Here is a 23,979-nt window from a genome sequence, read left to right as displayed (position 1 = left end):
TGCAGTCCATAGTTTTTCAGCATATCATACCAACAGCATAAATGACCCCGGTGCTACCTAATAGCTCCTAATTATCCAAAAATACACCAGGACCCTTTTAAGATTAAAAAGCAAAAATTTTTCTTTATTTACTCTCTTAAAAATACCAGGCCAATGTTTCAGTCTCCTCCATACTCACAGTTAAAATAAGCAAATAAATATATAAAACCTGTAGCACTCGCCCAACCCCACGCTCTCACCCCAGTCGATAACTAATATATATATTCTAAATGTAGCCATACACATAGCGATTCGATCTTTCGTGCCACCATTGGTCGCACGAAAGTTAGTTTCCACCCTCAACTGACGTTCAGGGCTGAATCTTCAGATAAGGAGGTAAAAACAATAGAAATTCTACCTCAGCCTAGAAATTCTACCTCGATTCAGCCCTGAACATAGATTTTGCTCAAATCAAATCATTTCCTGCCTTGACTACTGTAACTTACTCCTTACAGGCATCCCAAAACATTTTACATTGCATTAACTTTACGGTGCACACACGCTGTTTGCAGATGTAAATGTCACTGATTTCAGAGGGAAAATGGCCGTCAGGTGAAAGCTGCCATTTGTTTTAGGAAAATGTAATGGAGCTGGTGATTGGAGGGGAAATATGCAGTACAAATGATGCAGTGTGGGTGGGGGAGATGTGCCCAACTTACATGGTTGGAAAATGTAGGCTTTACATGTCCTTTAAAGTGAGGGAGATAACATACAGCTATGTCCATCATTATCTATTGTCACATATTAAGAAGAAAACTTGTTGAAAATGTTACATTTCAAGTGCTCATTTGAGGGATGCCAAACTGATGACTATTTCTGTTATAGGCATTTCTGTCGCCAGCAAACCTCTTTCTGGAACTCAGATGCCAGAATTTATGTAAGAACGATTTATGTTAAATTACAAAGTATCTGTGCATATTGAGGAACTTGCTTTTCTCCAAATCCAACAGGATCAGTTTGAAAGCCATCAGATCCCAAAACTAAAGAACAAAACAGACCTAAAATAATTATGTTGATACTCAGTCTATATTTTATTTTAACTAGGATGTTCTACCTGTACCTAGGGCTAATATGACCCTTATGGCAGTAGTATCATGCTATAATCTACAGACCAGGTGCTATTGGAAGATAAGGTAAAGTTAATGTATAAGGCACATCCCAAGCAGACATGTGATATCTTCTACAAACCCAAAATTGGATATTTCTGCTACTTAGCACAAAAAAGAAGAGCGCACAGACTACAATGTTGTAGCTGTCTCCATTTAGTAAATATACTTTTAGCATAGAAATTGCTCATTGCTAGCCCAGGGTGATTGCAGTTCAGCTGTAAATGCATAGGCGGCACTAAATCTAGTAAATCTAATAGTGGCTATACACTACTTTCACATCGTGTGTTATGATTTCCATATTTAATATGAATGCCTGATTAAATGCTAAGTTTTTATCTGGCTTTCCCTGATTTGATTTCTTTGATCATGCAATTGTAACATTTTTTTTTTAATTCTTGTTTTATGAATGTGGATAAATTTAGAAAGTAGTACGTCAAAGGAAATAAACAGCACTATGTGAATAGCTCATTGTGCTAAATTAAAGGAAAATATAAACAATTTCTAATAAAATGAAATACAAATTTAATAGAATTTCCAAGATTCCCAATCTGCCATATAGTGGGTACCACTTAGTTATGATATTTTAAATACATTTCAGCAGTTTTTTCGTTATGTTTTTTGCCATGAAGCTCTCACAATGCCTACTGAGACAGTATTAGTCTTTAACTGCAAAAGTGATTGCCTATCATAGACAGTTTCTATTTCAGCAGATCTCTACTGTACATTTAAATATAATAAAATACACACTTAATTGTTTGCAAATAAGCCTCACATTGTATGTGTTTGGTATATTTATTTACACTGGAATTTAGATTTCTCATGTAACATGAGGTTGCAGCTAGGCAGAAAAGGCAATGATTTACATTTTACATTCTGCTGAAGTAAATGAGAAGCTTCATAGAGCTTCGTCGAATTCAGCAGTTGCTAGGAGTTTAAACAAACAGTAGGATTGACTGAAAACTTCAAAATGCATGCAAAATGTCTGTTTCTGCCTGTTATGTAGCTTTCTGCTCTTTGGATTTCCAGACCTCAGAAACTACTCTTTCTGTTAGAGCCTTAATGCATTTCTGGGCATTATGTTCACACTCATAATTTGAGAGCCGTGCCTCAGTAAGGTGGAAGATATATTTACTTGTCTGTTTTCTTAGGCACTCTTACTTATGTTTTTAACTGTGTACCAGACTCCGCTATGTTGCTGTTTAAGTTTCTATCTGGACATGACATTTCACCTAGGAAATATATTCTTCCTTCTCTCCAGTATTATTACCTTGGTGAATACTTCAATTGCTCTCTCTGTGCTGGTCGGTTACTCCATCATAACTGCAAGCTTTGCAACTTATGTGGTTAAAGAGCATCACAGTGGGGCAAAGCGACTGCAACATATTGCTGGTGTTGGAGAGACCTGCTATTGGGTGACAAACTTCATCTATGACTTGGTAATTATACTTTTTGCTGTGCCTTTTCTTTATTACCTTTGTGACCATCTCCTGTTTAACAAAGCCTACCAACATTAAGTACTTAGGACTTTTATCCACTATGACTCAGACTCTCTTTAAGCTATTTATTTTCTTTACATTTACTAACATTATCAAACTTATCCACTAAGTCTTCTCTCCTTACATATTGTGTTATCCTATATAAACCTCTGATATTTCTATTGGTTCTGCCTTACATATTTATTGTTGATGGGAATAGACTCATATCCTTAAAGTTCAGCATTTCAGTAAACACTATTTTGATCAAGAGGAAGGCAGTCACCCAATCAAGACAACTGCCAAATTTTACTCACAGCGCTATAGCACTACAAGATTACACTACAGGAACATGATCATTTAGTTACAGGAATTAGAGCAATCATTTGAAGATTTTGAGTGGATAACAGTATAACATTCACCCTGGGAGTTTAAAATCTAGTTTATTTTCAGCGAATTATTTAAAAATATTTCCAATTGTTCAAAAAGCCAAACTGACCATTTAGCTGAAAGCGTTTTTGTTACTACAGCCCTAGGCACTTGTTTAAAGACACTAATGTAAAATGCCATTCATAGTCAGTTTGCTTGTCTTCAGTCACAATGCAGTTTGTCTTGAATGCAGTTATTCCATTACTTATATCACACACGTCATTAGCCCCAATAGGCATGGCCAAACTCCACAATAAACTTTGGATATTATACGAACAGGGCACCACAATAAATAAAGAAACAGGTTCAGTTATTTTTCCGGCTGTGCCATTACTAAATAAGAAGGCTTAGTTGTAGACTGAGTATATATAGCAGGAAAAAGTATTTGGAAAAACTGGGCCAACTCAGTGTTGTGTGTGTTGTCAGATGTCACAGCACATGTCCTTGCAAAGATCTTTACTGGGATGTGATATCTGTCAGTGTCAGTCACTGGATGTCACAGTATGGTGCCTTCATGACTGACCCATGCAGTTTGCAGCCATTTATTGTGCATTTGGTGCTCCCTGTTATTAATCTAAATGTTTTATTCATGCAGTTAGCTCAAATTATTATAAATACTTTCCAGCTAATGCAAGTAAATAGGAAATGCATATAGTTAAAAGGGTAAAAAGGTATATAGTAGTTGAATAAGTAACAGATACAGATGAATACAGATGATCTTGGTATCTTCTTCTGTGACAATGAAGATGAACTGTGATCAACTATGAACATTACTGTATGTCTTCCAATCCAAGCACCTGGTGGTATGTGTGGAAGTGAACTGTGTTTTTGTAAGAAAATTGGTATTGCCTGGTTTATGTCCAATTTCAGCAGTGATTTATTGCTCAGATTAACAAATAGCAATGTTTATGCCTTGCAGATCATCTACCTCATACCAGTCTCCCTCTCCATAGCAACAATAGCCATATTCAAACTGCCAACATTCTACAACTACCCCAACCTGGGTGTAATGTCTTTGCTTTTTATATTATTCGGGTGAGTAATAGTCCCTAAACAACTTTTTATTTGTTGGACACACAATAGCCAAATGCTGCCATGGCTTAGGCAACACATTTGTCAACCTTGACTGTAGGGTATAATTTGTAATAGTGAGATACAAATGTTGAGAGGAAAAATCCACTAAGGAAGCAGACTAAGGGGCCTGTGAAAAAGTGTAGGATGCAGATGAATTAAATATTGAACTGAAGGATCCCCAGAGGTTCAATATTTTCACAGGGTTATTAATACTTTTCTGACTGTCAGAAAAGTGTTTTACAAATTTAAACATTTATCAAAGGAGATCAAGGTCAGTTTTGTCAGAATGTGTTCGACTACTCTGAGCAGCTGAACGCATTCCTTGCTATGGGCTGTTAAGGCTCACCTACCTAAATATTTATGCCCTAGTGCAATCTTTTCCTTTCAGAATAAAAGAAATTATTAAATGAGACACATCCATAAATTGCATACTGTATTTAAAAAAAATGCTGGTGTAAATAAAACACAAAAAAACACAAGACTTTAATAGAGTGTAACCATATAAAAGTGTCACCACCTGGACATGGCACCAATCTTAATAAACTCTGATCATCTAAAGCGGCAATAATAACACCAATTGTTGCGACTGTGCATTTTTTTACAACCAGTACTAGCAAGCAAGTGTATTACTGCGCCATTCTTTACACACTTTAATAAGCAGACCCCTTGGATTGCACCATGATGGCTTAATCATGAATCTTCCACAAACTATTTGGTTGAATTGCAAAATACATCTGAACACAAACTTGCATATTTGTATTTGAGAAAAGACAAAAAATTGTGAAAAAATGTTCAGTCTTCTAGGGTTATATTCAGTTCAGCTTAACACAACTCTAAAACATACAAAATGTATGAATCTTATGTTCTTTATATGAATCTTTTTATTTTCAGCTTTGTCACTTTTTCATGGATGTATCTTCTTGCGGGAATATTCAAGAGTCCTGGAAATGCATTCATTACATATGTTTCCATCAACCTGTTTATTGGCATCAATACCATCATCTCCACCTCTATCATTTTTTACCTTCTTTTTGAGAAGTCCCCATCTGATAGTAATTACCAAGTAATTTAACTCTTTTTATTTTTCTATACCAAAATACCAGAAGGGTTCCAGAAATCCATTTAAGTAGATGTATATGACAAATCATGTTTCTTACTGAGATTATATATACAGTAAGGGGCAGATTTATCAAAGTCCGAATTTTGGATAATTAAAAGTACGATTGGCAAAAATTCAGAATTTTTTTGTATACGAACGATCGTAAACAGCGCAAAAACCTTTCTGACATTGAACCTTCAATGCATAATTTTGGAAGGCTCAAATAGGACTTAATGGCACTCTGCAGCTCCAACCAAAAGAAAGTCACGATACTGAAGCTTGAATGAATTCTGAAACTTTCGTAGTCATTACGACAAATACAATTTTGTCACACAAATTGAGGCAAAGCACGAAAAAATTGCGGAAATTAACGAAAATATTGTGGAAATTATACAAAGTTCTATAAATTAGAAAAAATACTAATTTTTCCCGTTCGGAACAACAAAATGTCCTTATTTCATATACCACTTGTGTCCAATGTTTCGTTCAACATTAGGACCTTTATCAAGCATAACAAATAGTGACTTACATTTGCACAATTTGCACTATTTGTTACATTTTTATGTGAAATAAAGACATTTTGTTGTTTTTATATTGGAGTGCTGGTCCTTACCAAAACATATATATGTATATATATATAATATAAATAAATTACCCAATGCGAATTGCAAGGATGAATGAACAAATCGGCACTAAAACACTGAACAAAAATGTTAAATACCAAACCGTAGTTTCAGATAATTTATAAAAAATATTTGTACAATTAAAGATATGATTTATTGGGTTCCAAGATGCATAGTTTCATCACAGCCATTATATGGATCTATTCTGTTCTTTTTTAATCATTCTCTCTAAAGCATTGTCTAACATATTAGTTCTTTATACACTGTATATATTATCAGGCCCGGATTTGTGACAAGGCCACAAAGGCCCAGGCCTAGGGCGGCACAAATTTGGTGGCGGCATAGGGGGGACACTGAAATTTTGCTCACATACAGAGTAAAAGGGACCTCTCCCCACAGCTCTGTATGTGAGTTAAAATGGGGCGCGAATGGGGATGGCCTCAAGGCACCCATATAACAAATCTGGCGCTGTATATTATGATGAAAATAACATGAGAGAGGCAATGGTAGAAGACAGATTTCTGGAGTTTTGGTGCTGGGTGCTTGGGCAAGTACAAGACACAACAGACAAATGATGCTATAACCCAAAAAGGTGACTAATGCAGCTCTCGCACACCCTAGCCTGTCTATGATGAGGTATGCCCAGTACTCCATGGGCAGAAAATCGGCACCCCCTATACAGTATAATAATAAGGATTCACACAGGCACACAACAGTGTTTTCAGCAGGGTAAATCCTTGCAACACCCCATTGTCAAGCAGGGGTGTTGCCCCAAAATGTTCATTTCCCCAAGGGTTCACCCTGCTGAAAACGCTGTTGTGCCTGTGTGAATCTTTATTATAATCCAAAGAGGTCCAATTATCATGAAACAAAATGTAAAATGTCCCAATTTGGTCTACTCAATCCCTTTTTACTTTTCCCACCTCTGCCTCCTTCTTACTTAAGGTGGCCATACACAGGCCGATTCTAGCTGCCAATATCGGCCCCTTAGACTGATTTGGCAGCTTATCGGCCCGTGCATGGGCACTAACAACGAGCCTGCCCGACCAACATCTGGCATGAAATCAGCCAAATCTCGATCGGGCACTTGGATCAGGGACCGCATCGGTGGACGACTATACCCGTCGCTCTAATTTGATTGTTTGGGCGACCAAATGAGCCCAATATTGTCCACCGGTATCGCCAAGCAAGCGGATCTTAGCGTGTATGGCCACCTCTAGTGCTAGGCAACTGCCCCTAAACTCTACTGAATCTTATTAGTATAAGTTAAATAAAAAGAATACAAGTTTACATTTGCTCCAAAAAGACTTTTGAAGAACAGGCCTGCAGTCCTTGGCTAAAACTTTTCACCAGGTGCAAATCAGATGATGAATCAGCCCTCCCCCTCCATTACCATAGTCCAAAAAATATTCTGATGCACTCTGGATTTTTTGTATCAAAATTGTAAAAACATTTTCTTTATTATATCAATCAACCCTAAGCTCTAGTGAAGCTCACTAGTTTAAGTTAAATAAAAAGAATACAAGTTTACACAGAGAAAACTATTTCTATTGGCTAGAAGAAGGACAAGCAAGAGTTGTTCTCTTATAGTTCCTTCCTCATTCTCACTTATTACCAGGGACATTTGGTTGTAATTTGTACAATACTGCCATGACTTCTTTTTGTTTTTCATTCTAGAGCCTGAATCAGACCTACAATGTTCTCATAGATGTTTTTAAGGTTTTCCCTCAGTTCTGCTTTGGGTTTGGAATGATAATGCTGTCTCAGCAGCAATCCCAACAAATGCAGGTAGCAGTCTATGGAGGTACAAGCACAACCAATATTTTTAGCATGGATATTTTAGGCTGGATACTTTCTGCCATGGCTATCCAAGGAGCATTTTGCTTTCTGTTGAGATTGCTAATCAATGATGGAATCATTTTCAGTTTCAAGTAAGTAATACATTGTTAAATGTAAGAGTATTCATATGATGTTTTATTTCTGATGCAGGCTAATTGTTGAAAATGTATTCAAACACAAATTTCTAAAACATGTACATGTTGGGAAAGTATCACACAAAGGGTTTGGCTGGCAACAGTTTATACGGACTTGCTAGCCCTGAAAATTTCACTACCAGGGTGCTATTATAACAAGTAAGGTTACTTACTTACTTACTTGCCACCAGGCCAATATTTCATAAGATCAGGTTTTGTAATCAACCATCCTTCCCGCTCTCGCTACCCATTGCCATTGGGCACTGCAGAGTACAGCAAGGATCAGTTTAAGCTTTATAATGCTTAAAGGACAAGGAAAGTCAAAATCTATTAAGCACACTTTTAAATAGTACTACTTTTGCTGTGTAAAAACGCTATATTTCTGGCTTGCCTAATAAAAGATTTACAGAGATACACATACTAGAAACTACATACTTGTTTCAGTGAACGGCACCGCCATCTTGTCCAGCAGGGGCTGTATGGGCTATTGCTAAAAAGCACAAGCCCCCCCCCCCTCACAAACCACCACCAGTCATACCCCCCCTCTTACCCCAGCACCTGCGGGCTGACAAACCAAAAATGCTACACTGCTCTGCATTTGCTCCATAGGTATTAGAGGAAGGGGCAAATGTTAGAAGTATGGTATATATTGTGCAGTTCTGTCACCACAAGCACCTGCGGGCACACTAACGACGCAGCCGCCACCCCCCCCCCCGCCCTTACAACAAGCACCTGTGGCCAGACAAAACCCCACTAATAAAAAAAAATAGCCCCGTAATTAAAGAAATTAAATAGCAAAAAAAAAAACCCATTACTCTAAACAAGCACTTATTTGGTATTAAGTACTTGGTTAGATTGAAGCAAGAGCTAATGGAGTATTTTGGGACTGATTTACTAACTGTTAGCACTTAGTAAAAATGACAGATACCTTAAGATTAGCAAGTATTGTAAAGCTGTTTGAAGAGCACCCGACAGCGCTCCTCTCTTCTCCAGTGCCCATGGGTGCCATGTGGGTCGCAGTTCCAGCGCAGTGATCAGTGCGTAATTGTGTGATGTCATTGTGTCATGTCTGGCACCAAAATTCTACATAAAAGTGCACCGAGGACCCGAATTCAATGCCTGAGCATAGGTTCAACTCATGTGTGTTCCTGGGTGCCCTATAACTCCTGATTGACTGATTTTTAGCTCCTGATCTTCCTGATTTGACTCCTGACTGCGATTGACAGCTGTCTGCCCTGATCTTTTGCCTGGAAATTACCAAATTATCAAAACCTTTGATTACCCTTGATTATTTCCTGCCTAGTCTGTACACCAGCTGAAAGGAAACTGAAAAGGAAACTTTCTTTCTATGATATTATTGGTTTAGCTTTCTGTTTAAGGGCTAAACTTCATGAGCGCTTAGATTGTGTGGGTCAGATTTTATCTGATCTTGTCATGCAACACCACGCAAAAGCATAAGATTTCGTAGGATCCTACAAAATCTGATCTCCATAGGCTGTAATGTAAAGATGGATCAGATAATGGGCAAAATTTTATTTAGTGAGAAAAAGGTTTATCGTGTGAAAACTGATGGATGAGATTCAATTTGAGATGCAATTCAATTTAGAAAAACGTATCTCAACGTTTAGCATGTGAACACTGTATTAAAGTCTACTGGGTACAACTGGAACTGGGTTGAAACTCGTCCACCAGTTTTCACATGAATAAACCATGAGATACATTTTCTCACTAAATTGAATCTGGCCTAAAGTCGAATAAAAAAGTTGTTCCAACACCATCATTTCTTATCCCGTCACATCTATTTTGTTGCAGATGCAGCGTGCGAGTTCACATTTGACAGGCGTGTCATGTCAGATGGCAAAAGTTACATGTAGTTTACACATCAGTCTTTTTGACTTTTGAGGTGTTACCACTACCCACAATAAATGTTTTGCAGTAAACCTGCTGAAGCTTTTTTCATATTTTTGGATTTCTACAATTGTATTTGGTTGCAGCACAGAGCAACAACTAGAAGCTTTTTTTCGCAAGTATTTTATACAAAGTTCACCAATAATTTTTTAATTTTTTATTTTTGTAAGCAGCAATTTCCTCACTGCATTCACATCATAAGCAACTTAATACTTTCCATATGGCTACAATTGTTCAGATTCCCAATACAAAAAGCCAGAAAAGATTGTGCTCTGATAGCCATGGAGTCATGGCATGACATCTTTGGGAACTTGGGAATCGAATAGTGCTGTAAATTAAACTTGTTCAGCTTTCTTAGCTGTCTTTCTTAGCATGCCAGCATTAATGTTCCCCTGTACTAAGACCAATGATGCTGGAAAATTTGAGGGTTTAGTCCCTGTTGACTATATTTCTGTTTCTTTACTAGGAGTTTCCTCAAAAGAAACTGTATGAAATCTTATCTTGTTGTTACAAAAAACCCTGAAGAAGATGAGGATGTCAGGGCAGAAAGAGAGCGTGTGGATTCTGGTCAAGCTGCTACAGATCTCTTGCAACTGCAAGGTCTCACCAAAGTCTACCACCATGTCGGCAAAAATATGGTTGCTGTTAACAACATAACTTTAAGTATTCCAGCTGGAGAGGTAGGGACTGCCACGACCTCTTCAACTTTTCTGTATAAGCTTGTTACTACATGAAAAGTAAATATGCCTTGATCCATAGATAAAGAGATAGCAGAACTAAAAAATATGTTGCTGATATAAATTAACCTGTTTTAAATGTTTCCACATATTAATTGTCTGTTGGACCTGGTATGTTGCGTGTGTTTATTGAGAGAATGGTCTATTCATTATTACATTAAAAACTGTATTTTCACCAGGGCCCCATTGCTGCTGCAACCGCTGTCCCTCTTTGCAACCTCTGTAACCGGAAGCGAATGGGTTTATAATTATCCAATACTAAATGTGACTCTTTCTTCTATTCCAGTGTTTTGGCCTTCTTGGTGTGAATGGGGCAGGGAAAACCACAACGTTCAAGATGCTGACAGGAGATGTTGCTCCATCCAAAGGAAACATACAAGTCAGAAACAATGCTGGGTATGTTTACCTGAAAAATGCATATCAAACATATTTCTACTTTCTATGTACAGTGTTATCTTAACTTGCTTACATGAAGGCTGCAGGATGCACCTTGATTCAGATTTTTTTTTTTTTTTAAATCTATCACAAGGTAATGCAGCACTGTATTCATGTGGGGTGGGTGGAGGCATGTAGGCAACCTCCCCTTCTGCTACCTAACTTGTGTGTCATTCAGATGCACAAGTTAAGCAGCAGCAGAGACTGTAGTGGGGCCTTGTAGCAGGCAGTCAGGACAGGGCTGGCCTACATTTCCTGATTTTAGTGTAAGGCATTGCACTGGGATAAAAATTATGTCTTTGGTTTAAAATGGTTTATATAAATAAGCTGCTGTGTAATCGTTATGGTTGCGAGCAGTCATGATTCATTAGGGGTGCAGCAATCACATTTGCAGAGCAAATAACATACATAGAATAGTTACCGAGAATACAATTGTTTCCTTTTTCTCAAGTTCAATTACAATTTAGTCAAATACCATGTTATTTTTGTAGGAGCAGAAACTTAGAGAATGTGTTGGGCTTTAACACAGACTGGTCAGCCTTTGGTTTCTGCCCTCAAGAAGATGCACTGGATGAATTATTGACAGGAGAAGAACACTTGTATTTTTACGCAAGATTACATGGGATCCCAGAAAAGAAGATCAAAGCAGTAAGTATAGCAGTCAAACAGCAGATTGTAATGATTTTATTTCAGTCATTAATATTCTTTATAATGCTGTGCCATAGAGTTATATAATCAACACAATGCAGACAGGCATTTTCACAAAGGAATGCAGTAGCTGAAGCGCATGTTACTCCATTGTGACATACTATATTGCACAGTAGCTTTTTATAAATGCTGTATTTACTTATTCATTCCTGACTCTCTTTGCGCTCACTTTCCAAAAATAAGTCAGGGGTGGCTTTCCAAAGTGAAGGGAACAAGGGAACTTAGTACAAAGGAACATCTCATGTGAAACAGCAAATATGATTTCGGATTTGTCACATAATGTATTGGAGCATCTAATTTTCTTTTGAATAAATGTTATAGATGGAATATATAATAATGTAATATATAAATGGTAACTTTGGTAAGAGCACAAGTTAACAGTACGGATATGGGACCCCTTGTCCAGAACCTGTTATCCAGAAAGCTCTGAAGCACGGGAAGGCCAATTCCCAGAGTCCATTTTAAGCAATTAATTCTAATTTTAAATTTTTTTTTCTTTTTCCAATGTAATAATAAAACAGTACCTTGTACTTGTTGGTAGCTAAACTGCATGAGATAGCCAGATAAGTGATCTTTCCGTAATTTGGATCTCCATACTTTGTCTACTAAAAAAATCATTTAAACATTAAATAAACCCAGTAGGATTCACATGCCTGTATTACAGCATGCTGTATAACATATTGGTGCTATATACTGTAAATAAAGGAAATAATAATAGCAAATAGGTTCCCGAATTCCTTTTCCCATAGGGTATTTTCCATAGTGTCCTATTGAAACAAATCATTCAAATCATAATTTGTGTCTAATAATAAAAAGACAGTGGGGGTCATTTATCAACACTAGGCAAATTTACCCATGGGCAGTAACCAATGGCAACCAATCAAAATGTTGCATTAATTTTTCTACCTGCAGCTGGCTGAAAAAAGCCAATCACTGATTGGTTGCTATGGGTTACTGCCCACGGGCAAATTTGCCCAGTGTTGATAAATGAGCCCCAGTGTCTTGTAACTAAACTAGCATAAATGATAATGGCAAAGCAGTCCTAATTTTTAAATGTGCAAATGTTTTTACTGTTTTTATCAGCCTTAAGGCACGGTGTCCCACGTCTTCCAGATCCCATACTTGGCATATTGTATTTGTATGTTCCATACTAGAAATTCTAATACCCGTGATGTTTCCAAAAATCATATTAATGTTTTAAATTTACCCACCTTCGAAAACACCAGCAGAGGCTACCAAAGCACACACTCTGAAGTTTTCTTTTATTCATAACAAGCAAAACTCTGAATATAAAACTGATGAGTTCCTACTTTATACTGATTGAGACACTAGGTGCTAATATGGCCCAAGTACCTTCTTGACTGTTATCATAGGAAGTCTCTGGTATGAGATGATGGTTGACGAGGTTTGGCACTTATTGGAATAAATCCCATTCATCAAGAGTATTTCTCCTTTGTGCTTTGCTTTGATTCATAGGTGTCATTTAGCCTCCTTGAAAAGCTGCAGCTCGTGCAATACAAAGACAGAACCACTGCCGGATACAGCTGTGGAACTCGGAGAAAACTCTCAACAGCTCTGGCCCTTATCGGAAGACCTTCTATTCTTCTCCTGGTAACGAAATCAACCTTACAATGTTTTGATTGTGGTTTGGAATGTCACAAATATTTTGTACATTCCCACAATCCATAAAGCATTGTGAGAAACTAAAATTCAAACTGATTTTAGCGTATTTAATAAACATTTTCCTGATTGTCAGGAAAATCTTCTAGTCTGCTTTCAACAGTTGAACTCCATTTTGTTTTAGGGGTGTTAGAGCTTAGCAGCAGTGCACAGCTTTAACACTTCTACAAATCTTGAATTGCCCATGCAAATGGCTAATGGGAATTAAGGATATATGAGTTGTTATAGCACATTGTGCAAGTGTGTCAGGAATCATCAGAATTTTCAGACCCTCATTTTCTTTTATAAAGACAAAAATGTTGCTTTATTAAATTCCCAGCTACAGAGATTGATTGTCTGTGTTATAGCGTAGACACCCCACTGTGTGTCACATTTACCAACTCTGGGCACATCTGCACCCAGACTTTAACCTACAGCAACTAGTCAGTAATAAGCTTTGTTCAGCTAGCAGATAAATAAAAGCAAACATTTGACTGGATGCCAGGGGTTACTGTCCAGGTGTAAATTTGTCCAGTACTGATACATACTGTATTAGCTTTATGCAGCAATGCCACTTATACAATCTTTTGGTAGACTTTGGGGCTGATTTACTAACCCACGAATCCGACCCGAATTGGAAAAGTTCCGACTTGAAAACGAACATTTTGCGACTTTTTCGTATGTTTTGCAATTTTTTCGGCGTCTTTACGAATTTTTCGTTACCAATACGATTTTTGCGTAAAAACGCGAGTTTTTCGTAGCCTTTACGAAAGTTGCGTAAAATCTTGCGATTTTTCCGTAGCGTTAAAACTTACGCGAAAAGTTGCGCCTTTTTCGTAGCGTTAAAACTTAAAAGGTGCGAAGTTTCGCGTAAGTTTTAACGCTACGAAAAAAGCGCAACTTTTTGCGCAAGTTTTAACGCTACGAAAAATCGCAAGATTTTACGCAACTTTCGTAATGGCTACGAAAAACTCGCGTTTTTACGCAAAAATCGTATTGGTAACGAAAAATTCGTAAAGACGCCGAAAAAATCGCAAAACATACGAAAAATCGCAAAATACCGATCTTTACGAAAAAAATGCAATCGGACTCATTTCGACCTGTTCATGGGTTAGTAAATCAGCCCCTTTGTCTTGCATATATATATATATATCAGTCCTGATGGTGTCTGCACTCCAAGGCTTTAGTATTCTGTGGGGTGCCCAGCCAAAATCTGAGTATTTAGTATGAAATAATCCATGGCCGGCACACCCTTAAAATTCAAAAAATTTTTTTATTGAAAACTCATTGTTTAAAAACCAACGTTTCAGTCCTCATTAGGACCTTTATCAAGGATCATCCTTGATAAAGGTCCTAATGAGGACCGAAACGTTGGTTTTTAAACAATGAGTTTTCAATAAAAAAAATTTTAGAATTTTAAGGGTGTGCCGGCCATGGATTATTTCATACTAATATATATATATATATATATATATATATATATATATAAAACAGTCCACACGGCAGCACCACACTCCAAAATCTGCTGCTCTGCAGCTGCCCCTGTGCACGGGATATCATATAAATATCAAAATAAAACAGCCAGCACCAAGGGTCTTTGTGTTTCAAAAAATCTCTTGTGTATTATAATTGCATGTACAAAAGGGACCGAAATGTCGGTTGTACATGCAATTATAATACACAAGAGATTTTTTGAAACACAAAGACCCTTGGTGCTGGCTGTTTTATTTTGATATATATATATATATATAATATACAATACTGGCTGTGTATTTTAATGATAATAATAATAAAAAAACAAAAAAACAACAAAACACAAATACAAGAGTATTGTAGAAATGATACCTATATTGGCTAACAATAAAAATACATTGCAAGCTTTCAGAGCTCTAAGGCCCCTTCATCAGGCAGTTTTTGTTTTGTTATTTTAATGATGCAATAGTTACATTCATATGCAATAAAGGATCTGACAAGGAATCATTTAAACCAACACTGCTTCATCCTTCTATGTAAAAAAGGATGAGCCTAGTTCAGGGATGGATCCAAAAACTAAAAGACATCTATGGAAAATAATCTCAGAAGAAGTCAAGGAAAAATGTGCAGTGGTGCTGACATCTCACAGGTGAGAGGCAAAGAAGTGACATTTTAAAGTTAACTTTTAGTCTAATTGCCAAACATCCCAATGAAAGCACCAGTTATATAGATAATAAAACAAGTATGCCATGACTAGATGCTTTCAGTTCAGTTTGCCCCTGAGTCTCCTGTCTAGTCTGTTATCTTTCCTTAAGGACTTGTCTGCTGGATGGATCCCTGCCCAATCCTCACCAGCAGGAAGGAGTAAGATGTAGCCTATTACTTGCTGCAGCAGGCGAAGGCTCATGAATGTGTAGACCGCACTCTTGACAAGATGCATTAGATCTTATTAAGTTATGTATAAGGTAAAGTTAGCTCTGTTTCAGTAACTCCAAACAATCAATTAGATTTTTGCATTTTAAATTCTAAATGAAGCAACCTAGTTAATACTGTTTATTGGTTGTTGATAATTACTGGAGCAGGGCTATATTTGCCTGTTATTGCATAGTCTCTTTAGTTTCATATATATCCCATTTTACAAATGCTGTTGCAAATGCATAGATTGAGTACAGGATATTAAAACCATGGTAGCTTTATTGGCCCACATACAAATATTTTGTGTTGCTTGTAAATTTGACTCTACTGCTTCCCATTTCTTCACAAAATCAACTTCTATAAAACAATGTAGGGCCCTCTGCAGGAATTTTAGATCTGCTGTTTTCTAAACTTGCATCATGTCCGGCAGAGATATAGCAAGTTGTTAAAAAATGGTAGAGATGATTAACCACCTGGCAGCTATGCTCACTACATCCTCTTTATTAATGGGCCCTGTCTTTCCTTGTTTCTTTCTAGCACAAGTACCCTAACCTATCCCAGCATCATTATATATAGAGGGTCAATTGTGCATCATGCCAAGTATAATTGAGTTTTCCACTTTTTATTTTCCATTCATGCAAATGCCCACAATTTACAGACAGTGTTTTAAATTAATACAATTAGAAATAAGGGATTCTTATATAGTTGACTTTTGCAAAAAAGAATAAAATGAGCAAAGCGAAACCTAGATATTCGTTTAACATTTCCTTCTATTTCCAGTATGGAAGAGTGTGAAGCTCTGTGCACCAGGTTGGCTATTATGGTGAACGGAAAATTTCAGTGCATTGGTTCCCTACAACACATAAAGAGCAGGTGAGAAGCTCATAAAGTATTACTGGGTGGAACCATGAGAAATTCATACAGCTCATATTTATATGCAATCTGTACAGAGTAAAACCTCCTAGACACTTAGGGGCAGATTTTTATATATACGTGAGTTTAGAGCTTAATATTTAAAAACTCATTGACTTTCTATTCATTTCTATGTGGTTTTTAGAAGTGTATTTATCAATGGGTGAACGTTAGATCTTACCATTTGATAAATACACTACTAAAAATCCCAGAGGAATAAATATAAAGTAGGTGTGTTTTTCTGTGGTGATAAATCTGTCCCTTTTTGTGCAGTCCTTTACAGGTGTTTGTATATTTAATATTCTACTTATAAATACAGGGAACTAAAAACACACATGCACTATATAAAACAAATCTGCTAGATTTCATAAGCATTATGTGTAGCAGATGAACTACAGTAGTGTCCCAGTGAGCAAGCTGATTTACAATGAAGTGGCGTTTAAACCATTATAATTATTATAATCGCATAACTGTAATAGGGACCTGTGTCCCTATTACAACAGAAATAATGCAGCATAAATGTAAACAGTATTAAGTTAAACTGCTAGTTGATTCAGATAGGCCTTTGCCACCCTCCTGACTCCAAGATGGCAGTCAAACGAGTTCCTGTATCAACTTTGTACTGAGAGTTAATTTCAGTAACCCTGAACCCTGTACAGGTATGGGATCCCTTATCCGGAAACTTGATATCCAGAAAGCTCTGAATTACAGAAAGCCTGTCTCCCATAGACTCTATTTTAATCAAATAAAAAAAAAAAATTAAATTGATCCTTTTTCTCTGTAAAAATAAAACAGTGCTTTGTATTTGATCCCAACTAAGATATAATTAATCCTTACTGGATGTAAGATAATCCTATTGGGTTTAATTAATGTTTTATTGATTTCTTAGTAGTTAAGGTATGAAGATCCAAATTACGGAAAGACCCCTTTTCCGGAATACCCTTGGTCCTGAGCATTCTGGATAACAGGTCCTATACCTGTATATTCACACTGTAATCACATGAAAAATCATTAAAAGTTACAGGTATTTTGCAAGGGCCTGAATAAATGCCTTCTGTATCATAATGATTTATTTTATTAGTTTTAGAGATGACATTACTTGATTTCTAGAATTCCATTACATTTATAACCACTGGCACTCCTCTCAACAACAAAATTCTAGTTTTTATTAGAAATTTCTGGACAGTAATACCTTTCCATTTGTCTTGTAAGCATGTCATTTTCACTTTAAAAAATTCTTCTGGGAAATTCATTTTCTTCAGAAAATTGCTTCTTATTTTATTGTTCTGGATTCGCCTAAGTCCAAATCTTTGTAGAGTTTGATTCTTCTTTTAGCTGAATCCCAATGTATTGCTTGTCATAACACATTTAGGGGCTGATTTACTAAGACACAAATTCAAAAATTCCGATTGGAAAACGAACATTTTGCGACTTTTTTGTATTTTTTGCGATTTTTTCGTCGCCTTTGCGACTTTTCTGAAATTGTCGCGACTTTTTCATAACCATTACGACTTGCGCGAAAAAAACGCGAGTTTTTCGTAGCCATTACGACTTGCGCGAAAAAACGCGAGTTTTTCGTAGCCATTACGATTCGCTCGTATCTTGTCGCGACTTTTTCGTATTGAGCGCTCATAAGCGGCGGGCGAAACTTTCAGACTTAGCATGATTTTGGAAGCCTCCCATAGGACTCAATGGCACCCTGCAGCTCCAACCTGGCCCAAGAAAAGTCACCATACTGAAGCTTGAATGAATCCGAATGTTTCGTACTCGGCACGAAAGCTGCGAAAAAGTTGCGACTTTTCGCGCAAGTTTTAACGCTACGAAAAAATCGCCAGATTTTGCTCAACTTTCGGAATGGCTACGAAAAAGGCGCGACTTTTCGCACAAGTTTTAACGCTACGAAAAAATCGCCAGATTTTGCGCAACTTTCGGAATGGCAACGAAAAAGTCAATTTTCTGAAAAATCGCCAAATATCTATCATTACGAAAAAACGCAATCGGACACATTCGGCCCCGTTCGTGAGTAAGTAAATGTGCCCCTTAGTCATTCACATGGTGGCAAAGGCTGCTTTAAAGCAGGAATATTTCTTCATTGGATACACACACAAACAATGTAAACAATGTGTTTCAGATTTGGAAGTGGTTTTACTGTGAAGATGTATTTAAGAGACTCCACAGTCAGTGTTGAGGCACTTACCAGCTTCATGTGCCGTCATTTTCCAAATACGCATCTTAAGGTAAAGGAGTGTTTTCACTGATTTTCCTGTGCTTTACCGTATTTTTCTTGTGTATATATGGTGCTTTTCTCCCAAGGTAAATGAGAAACAAGATATACTTTACATATAATAGGAGGAAACAATTAGAAATTTACAAATTTTAGTTTGATAAATGACATTATATAACATCCTTTATTCTAGTACTCATGGATTTTTCCATTTCAAGCTCCCTTGGAGGTGTAACCATTGGTCAGGGGTCCCTTTATATCATTTTAAGGTTAATGCCAGAAAATGCTAGAGCACTCAGGGGCAAAAGACTGCCACTGGATAGCAGCAGGTCTCTATACTCTGAAACAAAAGACAGCATGCAATTGTAAAAAAATGGCTAATTGCTTTTTTGGCATTTTGAACACTGCTAAACAAAAGACCCCTATAGCAAACATTAGTATATCAGCCTTACACACTGTAGTTCCAAGAATGTTTATCATAAATCTCAAACTACAGCAGGCCAGTAAAACATTTGTTCTGCCCTCACTGCTTGTTACCCTGAGGTAGTATATAGTTTGACATGCAGCTAAACTTCTTCTTCCTTCAACAATTAACTGATAAAGTTTGTTGCGCTTCAGCTTTATTAACAAACAGAAGGTGAAACAATGATGCTACCATGAGGCTGAATGCTGTAAGATTATAGCTGTTTTGATGGCTGTTAATAGTACTGTATAAAGATGGAAGCTATACACAACTTTTTCCTGGATTACACATGGTCACATGGTAAAGTATGGTAGGTTGAAAAGGATATTTCTCAAAGGAATCACAATTATAAAGATTAACTAAACCAGTAAGTGGCACAATAAAACAACAAAACAGTGCTGGAGGCATAACAACATTTATTGCTAACTTCTTTGTTTAAGTTACCTTGACCTGGCCAAAGTTGAAATCCTGAACTGGAACATTATTTTCTCCAAAGTAAAAACTATGCCAGAGTCTGTTTTCTGCTTGATTCTGTGTCAAATAAAATTATTCAAGATAACTGTTCTACACTTGACATTGGTGATCATTACCACAATTAATTCTTACATGTAACCTCTATAGTCTTTTGTCTGCTATTCACAGATATACAGCAGTATTCCCAGAGTAACAAAACAGTTCCAAAGAATTATAATAATTTTCTCCTTTTGATTATTGGCACTTTGATTGGCTGCTGCTATTTTTGTGGAGACTTATCCCATCTTTGTACCAAAAGTTCAATAACTCATTTAGTAAAATACATTTGTTGTACTGAATGTGAAAGAGGAATATGTGGTGGGTAAATTTAGGCATGACATTCCTATTCATGGAAAGTGAATATTCAGCAGGTTATTGTTCTCTTTCTGCAATGAGTCTCTTTTGCTTTGTAAACAATATTTATGCAGATGTAGTTCCATTGTCAATAATGTACTGGATTAAAAGGAATGGCATATGTGATTCAACCCTAAAACAAAACAATCGGTTTGCTTGGCACAAGCTTTGGAAATGTTAGCAAGTTTTATATTTAACCCATTCTGAAATAACAGAATAGTCCTTTTCCTACTAATAGAATTGGGACAAAAAAAGACATGTAGGAGTATACCTTTTTTGTTGCTGGCACAAGCTGGTTTGGAGAAGGGTGGTTGCTTTTGTATTGTAGAGTTCATTTGGTTTGGTTATGTAATACCTGTACTATGATCTGCTTTTTATTTACAAATAGGCCAAGCATTATAACAATCAAAGGGTTCACTGATTTTTTTTTTCCACGCACAGTACTCACGATTTATAGCCTAAGGACAAGACAGATGGGGCAATTATGCGGTGCGGGGTAATCTGCTATTGTTGCCACATGAGGCGGTAAGTCACTGCAAATGGATTTTTAAAAACTGCGGTGACTAATTGTCATGCTCGACAACAATAGCTGTTATGTATGGAACTCTGTGTTGCTGCAATTAGTCAGATTTTGTAAATCTCAGCAACTAATCGCCCCATCTGTCTTTGCCCTAATAACAGAGAACTAAGACCACACTATGCTGATATTCTATCTGAATCCCATTGTTTAATTTATTGCAGAATTCTGAAACCTTTAGCACAGTACCACATGTGGAAATTAGTCAACCGCAATAAATCCTTGTTACCGTCGGGCGACTTATCTCCTTGACATGCCATCCCATGGCAAGAATGTAAATCTCTGGTGGTATTGCATACGCATCGCTTCGGTTTCCCAAAGTTACCCGAAGATTCCTTAAGGGGCGATTTCAGGAAACCGAAGTGATGCGTATGCAATACCACCAGCGATTTACATTCTTGCTGGTGGGATGGCATTGCAGGGAGATTAATCGCCTGTGGTAACGTAGATTTATCGCAGGGCAGCTAATCTCCCCATGTGTCTCTGCCCTAACAGGAGTAGAATATAAAGATAAGAAAGCTTAGCAAAGCAAGGTAAACAGCACTGATGAAGCTGTTGTTAAATGTTATATTTAGTAAAGGAAACTGTATATGGCTAATATGTGTGTACAATGGGACATAGAAATCATTTTAAAATAAAAATCATCAAATTTACATGAGCCATGAAAGAAATGTCAAATATCGCAGCTACTTAGAAGGAGTCTTAATAAATTCAGTTTGGGAAAGAACACATCTGGATTACTCCATTTATTAAAGTGTTTTGTTTAATTCAAACAGACATTGGTAAAATATTTCTGAGTTGCATGACCTGTGAGTGCACCTGCATGGTCCAGGCAACTACTTTAATGGAGGTCCAGTTTTGAGTAGTTTGCTACCCAATGAGTAGGAAATCCCACAGGTAGCAAAATACTGGGAACCAACCTGTGTAGTATGTCTAGGTTGTGAGTACACATGCAAATCCTGTTTATAATTAGGCATAAATAACGTTCACATGTATCTGCTTTTGTCTCAAAGGATCAACATTTTACCATGGTAGAATACCATGTACCAGTGACAACAGGAGGCATTGCAGTCATATTTGATCTTCTTGAAGCCAACAAGTCAGACTTGAATATCATTCACTTTTCTGTCAGTCAGACTACTCTAGATGAGGTAATTCTGACACTATTACCCCCCCCCCCCCATATATCAGATGTTTTAGGAACAGCAATGGGCAATTTGGCTACACATAAACAGTTTGTATAGATCTAACCCACTGCTCTATGGGCCACTTAGTAACTGAGTAACCCCAGTTTTATTGCCTGATCACCTTATACATGATCTGATGTGAGGCGGTTACCTATCAACCAGGTAACCTGTTTTGGGGAGGTCAACTCTGGTGGGATTGTATCCAAGTTTAAAAATTTAAAACATTCATTTAGCAGCCCCATGCTGCTAATATTGAAAAATATTTTTAAAGATGGTTAAATCTGTATCGAAAGAATGAAGATTTCATATATACATATATATATACATGTAAAGAATATATGCTTTTCTTAGTTGACAATATCCTTTTGCTATCCTTTATTCTAGGTTTTCATCAATTTTGCCCAATCTCAAGACAGTCCAGGTAACTTCAGTGTGAGTAGCCAAAAGCTGAACAGGTTGCCTTTGTCAATACAGATGTGTGAAAGCACTTAAATGCAAAGCACTTCATACATTTATAAATGCAAAGTCTACCTGAAAGACTATTACCTTGTGCCTGTTCAACACATTAAGGACCTAGCCACCCCTAGCCATCTTTTTCGATGATTCAAATGCAGTTAGTAAAATTCACTTATTTAGAGGACTTTTGATAAAGTGATGTCATCTGTAAACATATTTCTGATATCGAATTATAAAGTTTTGATTTACGAATACCAGGTTTACAGAAACCTTCTATTCACTGGTTCTCTACTACAGCTCTTCCTCCTCTATCTTTTGAGGCAAATATTCCTGCCCCTCTCCATTACACAGAGGATCCTGGTACCTGCCATGGGTTCAGCCCGCCTTATGATGATCTCCTGGGTTAGTCCCTGCTGCTGAGTATGCCATTGACTTCCACACCTTGACCACTGAGGTTTCCTGGAACAATCATGCATTGGTGGCATCATTCTGGCATGCTTAATAATGAGTTGCACCCCATGATTTGCCTTCTCAATTTAAGCAATTGGTGTCTTAAGTGATCAGTATTGATGCCAGAATGAAAGAGAGACAATCACAAAAGTCACATCTCCTCCTGTCTCTATGCCGGCTACTTATTTTTCTTCTGTGTATTCATCTCAAGTAAAAGAACCTGTGCATCTCAGTGCCACTCGCCTAAATCCCGAGGAGAGGACTTGCAGAGGAACACTTGACCTGTATATATACTGTTGGCAAAGTGGTTACCTCCTCAAAGACTCAACCCTTTGGCTCTACCATCTGCATTTTCCAAAGAAGACGTCCTTTCAGGATCAAGGAATTTGTTAGTCCTGTGTGTATCAAGCTGGATCTACCTTACAATATCAAGATTTCCAACTTCTTTTCATGTCTCCATATTAAAAGCTGTTGTCAAGAATACTTTCTCATTGGATTCCTCTCCTCCTGTTTCTGGTATAGGGCAAGAATCTGTGGTCTAGGTCGGCCCGAAAATGCATGCACTTAAGTGAAAAATGTACTTTTAAATGCAGATCAAGAGATAGAAAGGGAGTGCATCTGTTTTTCTTGGGCAGGCCTACGCTCCATGACCCCTCATTCTAAGACCTTTATCACAGGAGGATAGGTAAAAACTTGACTTGTAAAACAAAATTCTTATTAATGTTTTGGATGTGCTGTAGTAGGTATTTTTCTAAATGTAAAATAAATGCACTTACATGCCACTTTCAATGTACTTTTGAGGAGAAAAAAATATTTTGATTTTAATAAATGTTATTTTTTTAGATTTGTTTGTCGTATGAAAGCAAAAGAATCTATTTTACACTGTAAGGGACCTTCATGTTTTCTATTTAAACATTGATAACTGGCACAAATATGATACCATGGAGCTCCATGTTGGGATGGCATGTGATGTAACTTTGGCTGCATATTCTAAGCCAACTACCCAGTAAATCCTGACAGTTATAATATCTAGGTGTTCTGTTATAGCAAGCCATATGCTTAGAACTACACCTTCAGGTTTATTATCATTTTATTAAAGTGGACATACTAAAGTGAACAAGCTCAAAGTTCTCTTCTAATCACTACCTAAAGTATCATTGCCCATTACTTAACTTTCTGAATCTTTAATT

The 23,979-nt window shown here is 37.1% G+C and overlaps 1 protein-coding gene across 1 annotated transcript in view; it reads left to right on the top strand.

Moving 5' to 3' along the window:
• The window catches only part of LOC116407817 (ATP-binding cassette sub-family A member 12-like), a 50,925-nt gene extending 27,294 nt beyond the window's left edge, over positions 1 to 23,631 (top strand). The window contains exons 15-27 of the mRNA XM_031893857.1: positions 2,407 to 2,584; positions 3,969 to 4,084; positions 5,015 to 5,186; positions 7,523 to 7,776; positions 10,196 to 10,406; positions 10,750 to 10,859; positions 11,396 to 11,546; positions 13,083 to 13,217; positions 15,284 to 15,387; positions 16,434 to 16,526; positions 18,697 to 18,802; positions 21,710 to 21,847; positions 22,268 to 23,631. Coding sequence (XP_031749717.1) covers positions 2,407 to 2,584; positions 3,969 to 4,084; positions 5,015 to 5,186; positions 7,523 to 7,776; positions 10,196 to 10,406; positions 10,750 to 10,859; positions 11,396 to 11,546; positions 13,083 to 13,217; positions 15,284 to 15,387; positions 16,434 to 16,526; positions 18,697 to 18,802; positions 21,710 to 21,847; positions 22,268 to 22,375 — 1,876 coding nt within the window. The 3' untranslated portion in view covers positions 22,376 to 23,631. The remainder of the gene's footprint in view (positions 1 to 2,406; positions 2,585 to 3,968; positions 4,085 to 5,014; positions 5,187 to 7,522; positions 7,777 to 10,195; positions 10,407 to 10,749; positions 10,860 to 11,395; positions 11,547 to 13,082; positions 13,218 to 15,283; positions 15,388 to 16,433; positions 16,527 to 18,696; positions 18,803 to 21,709; positions 21,848 to 22,267) is intronic.
• The last annotated feature ends 348 nt before the right edge of the window (positions 23,632 to 23,979 follow it).

Source organism: Xenopus tropicalis, chromosome 9 (assembly GCF_000004195.4).
Source record: "Xenopus tropicalis strain Nigerian chromosome 9, UCB_Xtro_10.0, whole genome shotgun sequence".
Taxonomy (NCBI): Eukaryota; Metazoa; Chordata; class Amphibia; order Anura; family Pipidae; genus Xenopus; species Xenopus tropicalis.
The sequence above is the reverse complement of the archived record's forward strand: the minus strand, read 5'-3'. Positions and strand labels throughout refer to the sequence as shown.